Source organism: Dromiciops gliroides, chromosome 2 (genome assembly GCF_019393635.1).
Source record: "Dromiciops gliroides isolate mDroGli1 chromosome 2, mDroGli1.pri, whole genome shotgun sequence".
Lineage (NCBI taxonomy): Eukaryota > Metazoa > Chordata > Mammalia > Microbiotheria > Microbiotheriidae > Dromiciops > Dromiciops gliroides.
Genome location: NC_057862.1, coordinates 386700000 through 386712461, shown reverse-complemented (window position 1 = coordinate 386712461; position 12462 = coordinate 386700000). Strand labels below are relative to the sequence as shown.

General features: G+C 39.9%; 1 protein-coding gene across 1 annotated transcript in view; it reads right to left on the bottom strand.

Moving 5' to 3' along the window:
* The window catches only part of AK8 (adenylate kinase 8), a 170865-nt gene that overhangs the window by 78551 nt on the left and 79852 nt on the right, over positions 1–12462 (bottom strand). Inside the window, exon 10 of the mRNA XM_043987061.1 lies at positions 11159–11248. Coding sequence (XP_043842996.1) covers positions 11159–11248 — 90 coding nt within the window. The remainder of the gene's footprint in view (positions 1–11158; positions 11249–12462) is intronic.

Sequence of the window (12462 nt, the reverse complement as noted above, 5' to 3'; positions counted from 1 at the left end):
CAACAATGCAAGAAAAGTTTTGCATTCAAGAATACAAAACAAAGTTTAAGGAAAAGGATGTCACCAACAAGAACAATCAAAAAAGACTTCCTGGAGAAAAGTAGGACTTGGGCTTGAAAGAATGGTTAGGGGGTGCAGCTAGGTGGCACAGTGGATAAAGCACTGGCCCTGGATTATTCAGGAGGATCTGAGTTCAAATCTGACCTCAGACACTTGACACTTACTAGCTATGTGACCCTGGGTAGGTCACTTAACCCTCATTGCCCTGCAAAAAAAAAATGGTTAGGAACTCAACAATTGAAGAGGAATATGAGAGATAGTCTAGGCCTAGGGAACAGCATCAGCAAAAGTCACAGAGGTCAAAGAACATAAGGAATGTTTGGGGTCAGAAAGTAATTCAGTACAGGATTAGGGCAGAATACTTGGAAGGTTATACAATGAGCTAAGATTGGAAAGGTGACACATTGTGGAGACCTTTGACCTTGAATGCCACACAAAGAACTTCACACTTTCCTCAGTAAGCAACAAGGAGCTATTAAAGGTTTGTGAACAGAGGGGTTAAGTGGAGAAATCTATGAGTAAAAGAATTTGTTTCAGTAGTAGTATGAAGAATGGATTGGAGGGGAAAGATAGTGGAAACAGAAAGACCTGTAAGGTCCCCATAATGGTCCAGATGAGTGTGCTAGGGAGGTGTACTGTACTAGGGAGGTGGCAGTGGAAACAGAGAGGAGGGGTTGCATGTGAGATGTGTTTCACAAAGGTAAGATGTGCACTAATGATATCAAACTCAAAGAGAAACAGGAGCCACTAAAACTTACATAAGGAACTCTGCAGGCCTTGTATTGACTTAATTTTAAAATGTGATATCTGTATTTTAGTATATTTTTGTTTTGTTAAATGTTTTCCAATTACATTTTAATCTGATTCAGGAGGTACTCAGTACTGTTGTGCAATGCAGCCCTTGGGCCATGTTTTTGACACCTCTGGTCTACTAGACTAGGTGACCAATTGTTTGTGAAAGTAGAGAGAGACAGGGAATAGTCAAAGATAACTCTCAAGGTTTTAAATATGGGAGGAGGGGGTGGGGCAGCTAGGTGGTGCAGTGGATAGAGCACTGGCCCTGGAGTCAGGAGGACCTGAGTTCAAATTCGACCTCAGACACTTGACACTCACTAGCTGTGTGACCATGGGCAAGTCAATTAACCCTCATTGCCCAACCAAAAAACAAAAAACAAAAACATGGGAGGACAAGTGAACAATTGCTGCTAGAGAAAAAAATTGTGAAGTCAGAAAGAGAAGCAAGTTAACAAGTCAGAGAGCTAAAAGAGAAGTTCAATTAGACAGTATTAGAGCACAGACCATAGAACATTAGAAAATAGAAGAGAATGTTAAAGCTGGAAGAGACCTTAGCAATCCCCTAGTTCAGAAGTTTTTAAGGTCTGTCAATTTGTTGGGGGGGTGTTATTTTTTTGCAGGGCAATGAGGGTTAAGTGACTTGCCCAGGGTCACATAGCTAGTAAGTGTGAAGTGTCTGAGGCCAGATTTGAACTCAGGTCCTCCTAAAGCCAGGGTGCTTTATTCACTGCACCACCTAGCTGCCCCAATTTGTTGTTTATTTGTTTTAATACTATAAGCATATTTCAATATAATTGGTTTCTTTTTTGATCCTATGTGTTTTATTTTATTCATTTAAAAACATTATTCTGAGAAGAGTTTGTTGTTGTTCAGTCATGGTCCACTCTTTGTAATCTCCTGGACCATACTGTCTATGGGGTTTTCTTGACAAAAATATCACAGTGGTTTGACATTTTCTTCTCCAGGGGATTAAGGCAATCAGAGGTTAAGTGACTAGTCCAGGATCACCCAGCTAATGTCTGAGGCCAAATTTGAACCTAGGTCTTTCTGACTCCAGGCCCAGAGCTCTATCCACTGAGCCACCTAGACATAACCTTTCCATGACACACACAAAAAGGCTAAGAACCACATATACACACACCCCTGGGAGCTTAGTCTTGAACCCTAATCATTTCACAGACAATGAAGCTGTTCTGGAGAGGTCAAATAATTTAACTAAAGTCACACAGCTAATTGAAGGCAAAGCCAGGACTAGAATCCAGGTGTCTTAAGACTCCTAGGCTCTTAGGCATAGAATGATCTAGAGAGGAACTAAAAAGTGGATATATGGAAACAGGCTCAGGTAGCAATGAACAAATATTTAAACATAAACATATCATATAGTAGGAGGTAAGAGAAAACCTTACTGTCCTCAGGCCAGTAACCATTGTCAATGGTAGGAAAAGAGACTTTTGCACTGGGACCAGGAAGAGAACTCAGCCTTAGAGAAGAATAAGACCAAATAGGTATGATGTTTAAAATCTATATTGTGTGATCACCTTAAATTAGAAGCTTCAGCACCAGTCCTTGGGCGTTATACATTTTTTAAAGCACACAGGTATTCACATGGAGTTCAGAAAGTTAAGAAAAAGAAGTCCTACCTAGCCTAGAGTTCCAGCCTGGTTGGGTTCTTCCTCAAGTCCTCCTCCAAGAGCCTGCTTTTAATCAGGAACTCTCCAGCAAGCTGATTGTGGAAGCTTTTTATAGGTCTGGAACAGAGGAGGTCCTTACACACTGCTTCAAGCTGATTGGTTGGTGTCCTCCAAATTCATTGGTTTTGAAGGTGTTCTCAAGTTGAGTTCACAGTCTAGCTTCTGAGAACAATACCTTCTTAAGGGATAGCCAGGTGTGATTACAATCCAGTTAACCTGAAGTAGGCTAATCAGCAGTCAATCACTCTCACTTGATTCAATCAGTCTAGATTAATCTCCAGGTGGGTCCTTGAGTATCTGCTAAATCCCATTATTTCATCACATAGGTGAATCCCAAAGAATTCATTGATCTAGAGCTGGAAGGAACCTTAGAGGCCATCTAATCCAATACCCCCATTTTACAGGTAAGAAAACTAAAGCCCAGGTAGGGTAGGTGACTTGTCCAAAGTTACACAGAGAGTAGTAATCACAGAAACCAAGATTTGAACTCACTGTGCCATACAAGCACCTAATATGAGCAAGGCACTGTGTTAGACACTGGGGAAACAAAGACAAAATCCAAGCAGACCTTGTCCTTGAACAGTTTACTCTCTATTGGCAGATACAATTTAGACACAAATAAACATGGCACAAGGGAAATGAGGAAAGAAGAAGCACTAATAACAGTGGAGATGATCAGGGAGGCTTCACAGAGGAAGTCTTGCCTGCATGGAGCCTTGAAGGAAGAGAAAACTTCTGAGCCATTGCTCTCAAGTCCTCATTTCTACCAACAGTCCTAGATTTGAAAGCACACTAGCAGGGGCAGCTAGGTGGCGCAGTGGATAGAGCACTGGCCTTGGGTTCAGGAGTACCTGAGTTCAAATCCGGCCTCAGACACTTAACACTTACTAGCTGTGTGACCCTGGGCAAGTCACTTAACCCCAATTGCCTCACTAAAAAAAAAAAAAAAAAAGAAAAAGTAATAAACATTGAGGGGCAGCTAGGTGGCACAGTGGATAGAGCACCAGCCCTGGATTCAGGAGGACCTGAGTTCAAATCCAGCCTCAGACACTTGACACTTAGTAACTGTGTGACCCTGGGCAAGTCACTTAACCCCAATTGCCTCACCAAAAAAAAAAAAAAAAAAAGGAAGTCTACAGAAAGCACACTAGCGATCTATAACAAAGGTCAAGCAACCTCTTAGGCTTCTAGAGTTTAATAGATTGCCTTTCGGGGCAGCTAGGTGGCGCAGTGGATAGAGAACCGGCCCTGGATTCAGGAGTACCTGAGTTCAAATGTGACCTCAGACACTTGACACTTACTAGCTGTGTGAGCTTGGGCAAGTCACTTAACCCCCATTGCCCCACCCAGAAAAAAAAAATAGATTGCCTTGATGCCCACCTGAACTCAAGAATCCCACAGTGGCAGCTAAAGAGAATTCATATGGGCCACATGGCTGTGATATTAGAAGAGAAGACTTGGATGACTTCACCTAATGTGAGATGTAAGAAATAACTCCTGGGAAGAGGGAAATCTACTCTGTGACCTTGGACAAATCACTTCCCCACCCCAGCCGTCAGCTTCCTCCTCTGCAAGATAAGAGTTGGACCAGTTGGACCTTCCAATACTCTATAGTCTAATATTGCTTCCAGGTATAACAAACACTCTGATACTAGAATCCACAAAATGTCAAGGAAACTTGAAACAGATATGTTAGCAGGGTCCAGGAGAATGACTTAGTTTTTCTTTTTTCCCCATAAGCTAGCAGAGTACTCTCTGCATAGTGGATACTTAATAAATGCATATTGAACATTATGGAATAATGAATGGATCAATCAACTTGGGTAGCAACTCAGGTTGCCTACAGCAAGTCCTCTACATTAGTAATGTCGTAGATGGTTAAATAGGTCAGCAGTTTTCAGTCTGGCCTTCTCTTCAAAACTAAATCCTATTGAGGATGGTTTTCAACTTTCTTCCTGATTTAAATGGTAACAGAAAAGTTCCATGACAAACTAGTATTTTTCCATCTCTCTCCCCCTTCTCAGCACATAAACCTCTTTAGTTTTCTCAAAGGCTTTTGTGAGGGCCACTAATGAGATCATGTTAGTATTTACTAATGTAAATTCATTCTTTGTTATTCCTTTGAGAGGAGGATTAGTGAAATGACAGAATTTATTGCAACTGTTACTGAGATATGATACTTTTAGTTTTGGTATCTTTAATTTTGTAGAGATGTACAGTCTAAATAAACAACAAGCTTAGGGGCATATTTTTAGCATAGAACACAAGGTCTGAGATCACCTGATTCCTACTAACATTTATGGAAAACGATAGTCAACTTTCCTTGTGTTTTATTAAAAAAAATATTATCCAACTGAAGCTAAATTTGAAAGAACTACACTGGATTTGCTTTGGAGAAAGTTCAGGAAATCACAGAATGCCAGGGCTGGAAGAGATCCTTCTCTCCATTTTAGAGATAAAGAAACTGAGGCCCAGAGAATTAAAGTAACTGGCTAAAGGTCACAGAGTTTTTCAGAGCTGGAATTTGAATCTATATTTCATAATTGATGATGACGATGATGATAACTATCATTTATATAGTACTTTGGAGTTTGCAAAGCACTTTACATTTGTTATCTCATTACAGATGAGGAAACTAAGGAGGAGAGGGATTACATGTATGACTTAACCAGAATCACACATCTAGTAAGGGTTTAAGGCAGGATTTGACATCAGATCTACTTAATTCTAAGCCCAACAACACTATGCACCACCTAGCTGTGTCCAAGTTCACTTGATACCAAGACCAGTACTCTCCCTTGCTTCCTCAAAACAAAGCAGTACATGTTTATTCTACTTTAAAACAAGTCATTTCACTAAGATTAATCTATAGGAAGGGAGTAAGTGGTAAATGGATCCAGAAGAGAAGTTGAGTTGTCAGTATTCCTACAAAAAGGTTCATGATGCCCACTTGAATTAAGGGATGTATTTTGGTGATAATATCAGGGAGGTGGGTATAGTGTTTTCTTAATTCACTATGAGAATGAATGTAGTTGATTATCTCATGAAACCAACTTTTAGTTCATGCTCATATCTTGACTCCTTGCAGAGAGAGTTAACTTATAAGATCATTTCTCAGGCTCAACACCAGCCCCAGCCAGCCTACACACCATTTTTCTGCCTACAATTTGTCTACTTATTGCAACCACCACCCAATATCTTTTCCTAGGTCAACTCAAAGATTTCTAAATTTTAAATGGTTCCACTTACTTAAGAGTGTGGTAGGGGCAGCTAGGTGGCACAGTGGATAGAGCACCGGCCCTGGAGTCAGGAGTACCTGAGTTCAAATCCGGCCCCAGACACTTAACACTTACTAGCTGTGTGACCCTGGGCAAGTCACTTAACCCCAATCGCCTCGCTAAAAAAAAAAAAAAAGTGTGGTAAAAATTATTTGTGGTAAAGATATATATCAGAAGTTTTAGCTGAATCATTTGAGAGATTGCGCATGCTACTGAAGCGGCTTTTGAAGGATCTCCTTTTTGGGGGAGGAGAACGTGAGGAACTTCCGGTGTGCGGACTTAAAAGTGAAGGCAGGAATGGAAGTTGGCATTCTCTGGCTGCTAAACTTAGCCGTGGCAGCTCGTGGGTGAGAAGAGTTGAGAAACACGTGGTTGGTGTTCGGCTTTGGGTGTGCTGGTTCTCGGTCTGGCGGGCAGTTTGGGATTCAGTGAGTTTTATAAAGGAAAACAGACTAAGTTTAGATCTAAGGTCATTCATCTGTATTTCTACTTCCCTGTTTCCCTAATTGGCATCACCTTTTGTTGTCTAATAAATTCCCAAGCAATAAAAACTAATCCCTCACAGATTAAAGCTCAGAGCTTCTTTTTCTTAGTGGTCTGGGAGATATATATATATATATATATATATATATATATATATATGGGAAAAGTTAAAAGGGGGAGTTTAATGCTCCGTATATCCAATTTTGAATCTCACAGTTTTGGCAACCGCAAAGGTTTTTCAAGGCCCATAATGTCATCAGCTCACATATAGATGTAGACATCTTTCATATCTCAATCATCATTCTGCTGGCCTCACTGACATTCTAAGGGCTTGAAAACTACAAAGGTTTATGGCTGCTGATTTGTCCCTTTTCTAAGGACTATGAGATAGGCTATGAAATATACACACACACACACACACACACACACACACACACACACACACACACACACACACACATATATATGTGAAATGATTTGTTGTTTAGGGATCTAAAAATGAAGTAACATTCAAATATGGAAGGCAGAAGAAAAGAGAACAAGCATTTATTAAATGCCTACTATGTACCAGGCACCATGTTAAACACTTCAGTAATAATACCATCTCATTTGATCCTCACATTAACCCAAAGAAATAGGGGCTGATCCCCATTTTACAGTTGAGGAAACTGAGTTAGACAGAGGTTAAGTGACTTACCCATGGCTACTCAGCATCTGAGGCCAAGTTTGGACTCATCTTCCTGACTCTAGGCCTAGGGTTCTATCAATATTATACTGATTAGGGGGCAGCTAGGTGGCACAGTGGATAAAGCACCAGCCCTGGATTCAGGAGTACCTGAGTTCAAATCTGGCCTCAGACACTTGACACATACTAGCTGTGTGACCCTGGGCAAGTCACTTAACCCCCATGGCCCTGCAAAAAAAAAAAAAATTACACTGATTAGCTGCCTCATTTAAATAAGACTTAAATGTTTACCTCAGCTGTAAGGTTCCCATATTTAGCATGAGATTGTCTTTTATACCCCGGTCACGGCAGCATTTCCCCCTGAATAGGCATGAGATACTTTGATATCCAGTATGTCTGGATATAATTCAGTTTATCTGAAGAATACTGTGCAGAGAAGAAGAGAATGAGATGATGGCTCAAAAGGTGGGCAAAGGCCTTAAATGCCAGCCGAAGAGTTGGTATTTTATCCTGTAATCAATGAAGAGCCACTAACGGTTGATTTTTGAGTGCTGGAGTGACATCATGAGACGTGTACATTAAAAGGATCTTTTTGGTAACTGTGTGAAGGTATCCCCACAGGGACAAGAGGTGGCCTCAACCTTCAGGACCAGTTTGCTTGAGTTGCTTATGCATATTTTTTATTATCATATATAAAAAGTTAAGCCTCTTCCGTGTCACTTGGTAGTTTTTGATTTTGCTACTAAAGGAATGCTCAATCAGTCTGTACCTTGGAATAATACTACTAAAAACAACCAAACATAGAGGCCTATATTCAGCAATGGACATCCTGGCGTTAGACAAGATAAACACCAGAATCAGGAAGGCAACAGGAGACCAGAGATGAAATGTAACAGGGAGAGGCTTGGGAAGAAATACTAGGTGGAAACTGCATTGAACAGGCAAATAAATTGTGGGTAGGAAAATAGCATCTGTCTGAGCTGATGCTTCAAGGTGACTCCAAGAAAAGATCCTATGAATGATTATTTCTGGAAAGAGAAGACAAGATGAAAGTAAGGACAAGAAATCATGCTATTTCCTTGGTTACATGGATTATTTAGAAAGTGTTCCCTAACCCACTTTCATCCTACCTTACCCTACACCTCTCTGATGTTATCTCAAAATTCACATCATTTAATTTCATAGAATCCTATCTTCTCCCTGTGAAACTCATCCTGGAATCTGGAATCTCTTACAAAGAAGAACTCTTTGGGCTTTTCTACTGACCCAAAAGCTTTCTTTGGACAAAACACAAATTAGGAGAAATATATCTATTCACAGAGGCCTTGTTTTAAGTAGTGAAAGAACAAAAAGGAAAGCCCATTTTCAGAAATTTGCAATATTAGGTACTCTATGTAGCAAAAAAGAGGGAAATCTCATTTAAAAAATTATTAGGTTGAGATTTACAAGTTATTTTTCGTGAGGACATTCTCTTCCTGCAACACTTGTCCATTCAGTAAAACTCTATCTCCATCGTTAGCCTGAGTTCATATTAAAGAATGCACAGAAAACATCTCTCTACAACATCCCCAACATCATCCAGTTTTTACTTCAACTTGATGATGATGATGATGAGAAGCTTCTATATAGTACTTTGACATTTGTAAAATGCTTTATAGCTATCTCATTTTGTCTTCCCAACAACTCTGGAAGCCAAATTTTTATTATTATTCTCATTTTACAGACGAGGAAATTGAGGCAGAGAAAGGTTAAGTCACTTGCCCAAGGTCACACAACTAGTAAGTATCTGAGGTAGGGTTTTAACTCAGGTCTTTCCAAGTCCAATACTTTATCCACTGGGAGCTTCCTCAAGTAGTCCACTCCACTTTTAGACAACCCTAATTTTTTTTGGAGGGGCTATGGGGGTTAAGTGACTTGCCCAGGGTCACACAGCTACTAAATGTCAAGTGCCTGAGGCCGAATTTGAACTCAGGTACTCCTGAATCCAAGGCTGGTGCTTTATCCACTGCGCCACCTAGCTGCCCCCTTGGACAACTCTAATTTTTAAAAAGCTTTACTTAAAAAAAAAAAAGTTTTTAATACTTAAAAAACTGTTTCAACGTGTAATTGGGTAAAAAATTTTTAAATTATGTAAGAAAAAGCTTTTCTTTACACTAAACCCCAAATCTTCCTTTATACAATTTATACTTTGATAGTTTAAGCTACTAAATCATAATACGTTTACTTTTCATTACCCAAACTACAAGAATAGAAAAACTGGAATGAAGTCTTGGACCTGGATATTGGTAGACTCTCTTCTCTAGATTTATTGCTACAAAAAATAAATACCATAGTGGCTCACAAAGCTTCAGTTCTTCTTCCTCCATAGTTTTCAGAGACTTTACTTCCACATTTCACAACAGAGAAAACACATAAACTCTCTAGCAGTTCTTAATCTAAAGTTAACAGTGGGAGCATGCCTGGTATCATGTGTTGTCCCTAGAGTTGGGTCTCTTCTAGTGGTGACATGTTTGCCCTTTCAAGTGAACTCCTTGATAGAAGGCATGTAAAAGCCTCTTCTCTCCTACCCACCATGAAGGGGGTGGGGGGAGGGGGAGATGGGCTCCATCAAAAAGGACAGGACTCTGAACAGTACGAACTATCCATTCAGCAGACTTCAGAGGGAGAGACAATTCTTCAGTTTCTTCTTCCTCTCTTCTCAATGTGTAGTTTGGGAGTCAGATAGCTGTCCCTTGGGCTTCCTCAGAGAAGGGGAAAGGATTTCTTCTTATCCTTTAAGCAGCTAGAGAATGTACACTTGTCTAGATGAACCTGAGACTGGATCTCAAAGTTTTAGCAGCCTCTTCTGCTTTGTGTTTTTTTTCTTCCTGAGCACAGGTGACCAAACAGTGATATCAAGAAAATGAATTTTGAACCCAATAGCTCCTTTGGGAGTTTTGGAATCCCTGGGTTCTGCAATTGGAGCCAGCTGCCCTGTGGGAGGTGTTCCCTGTAGCTACTATAATGCTTCTTGGAGGAAAAGATATCCACTGAGAGAAGAATGAGGCAAAGCCATGCCTTGACTTGTCAGAAGATAAATACATTTTTTAAAAAAATTGTATAAAAGGTTTTAGACAATTCAGAGCTGAGGTGAAAGTGAAATGCCTGTTCCTGTCTTAAGTATTTATATGATGCTTTAAGGATTTGTCAATGCATGGTTATGAGTCTTTTGTGTTTAACTATTTCTTTTGTGGTAGAGGAATTAAATAGTTGTCCTATACCTGATCAATCTATTTTGTTCACGAGTACCTTTTTAGAAAGGACCTTGTAAATCTCTCTTGGGATCTGAGCCAAATCTAAGCTTTGTTGAAAACACTGCTCTCCAGATTTCTATTCTGGAATGAGGGGGCAGAATGAGCCAAAGAATGTGAGGAGAATCTGCCTTGTATTCTGGGGGAGGAGTTATAGTCCCCACCAGGACTGACCCTGGTCTGTGTGAGTTCCAAGATAGTGTGCCTTAGTTGGAGGGGGCACCTAACCCCATGGGCCACTGGATCTCTTACACTAAATGTCATTGCTCTAGAGGGGACGTAGAGTGATCATTTTACTCTCCCTACCTTTAGGCAAGAGAATATCTAATCTACCTAAAACAGATAGCCCCAAATCAAATTTCAAGTTCATAAAGGAAATAGATTTTTAAAAATCTGTTTTAAAAAAATCTATTTGAAATATAGTTCCCTTCCATCATTATAATCTAAGGGTGTTAGAGAAGAACATTGGACTAGGAATTAGGAGACCTGGGCTCTGAGCCAAGCTTTGCCACTGTTAACTCACTCTATGTTGGACAATTTCCTTCTATTCTCTTTCCCCCGTGAGGGGGGGAGGGTTGACCCAAATTATCTTTAAGGTCCTTTCTGGTTCTAAATTCTGAATGAGATAAGTTAGAAACAATCAATGTTACTGCAAAAACAGGTCAGTGTCCATAAACTTGCCTCAATTGGGGATCAAACTTGAATGCATACTCATGAATAAAGCAAATGAATCTTTGTTTATGAAACAGTTCATCTTTGACTCACTTGGTTATCTTTCCCCACAGTGAAACCCTAGGGTATCAAAGATTTCCCACCCTGGATTATTTCTCATCAGAACCTGGAACCCTTTGGTGGTTAGCAGGTGATATGGCCCACCTTGCATTTCCTTTTCAAAAAATGGCTGGATGAGTTCTCCAACATTCGTCTTGCTTGCAACTGCTTCTTTCAGCAGGTGCCCACAGCAGACTGAGGGAAAAGAGGAACAGAAAGACATAGGTTAAATTTTAAATAAGATGGGAGGAAGAGAAAAATAAGCCCCAAAGCTGCATGGTAGAAAAAGGTCACTGCGGATGGAAAAAAATAAAAGGGCTTTTCTCGTATGAGAGTATGGCCAAGCAAAAACAAATATCATACAGAAACTGAGCAGCAAGGGCTGTGAAATGAAAAGGAATACATTTGGTGAAGAACATATTAAAAATGGAAGGCAAGAGAAAAGACACTAATAAGATATGTCACCAAAATAGGAAATCCAGGAGGGCCTAGTTTAAACTTGGAATTACTGAGCAAAATTTGATATTCCCTGACTTAGTGGGAACAAACACTATCCAGTCCGGAAATGAGTAAGCACAATTCTGAATAATAGGCCCCAAATACACTTGTGTTAATAATGTTATTACGCAGGTACTATTAGGAGCACAAGAGCCAGGAAGTATCAATTGCTAGTTATGAGAATGATCCTTTCCATTTGCAAATCACTTCTGTTTCAGGATGGTCCCTGGTGAGTAATTTTCAAAATGTGGCTGATATGGCCATGTTTGCACTGTTAACATTTAAAGACACACAGGGGCAGCTAGCTAGCTCAGTGGATAGAGCACCGGCCCTGGATTCAGAAGGACCTAAATTCAAATCCGACCTCAGACACTTAACACTTACTAGCTGTGTGACCCTGGGCAAGTCACTTAACCCCAAATGCCTCACTAAAAAAAAAAAAAAACAAAAAACATTTAAAGACACAATACCCTTTAGAAGCAGTGCTTACTATTAATAACAAAGGACTCTTTATTATTAAGCCATGCTACTCAATTTTCACCTTAGTTGCTATTTGCATAGTCTTCTTCTTACTTTTGCCAACAATGCATTTTTCAACCTGAACCTGAAGCAGGGAGTACTAATAAAATCACATGCAAAAACCGAGGGCTCCTTTACCAACGAAATTAGTTACCCGTTATTTTGTTCATCATGAGTATGTACTGATAACAATTCTGTCCAAAGCAATTACAACTAATTTACTGTAACATTAATGAAAAGGATACTTCAGTATCATATTTCATTGTAAAGATTCTGGAATTTTAGATGGAAAAAACAAAATGGGATTTGTAATGAAGAAAAGAGAGGTCAAGTGACTTTATTGTTGGTGGTGGTGGCCACAGGACTTCATCAAGTTGGGAGGTCAGAGACCT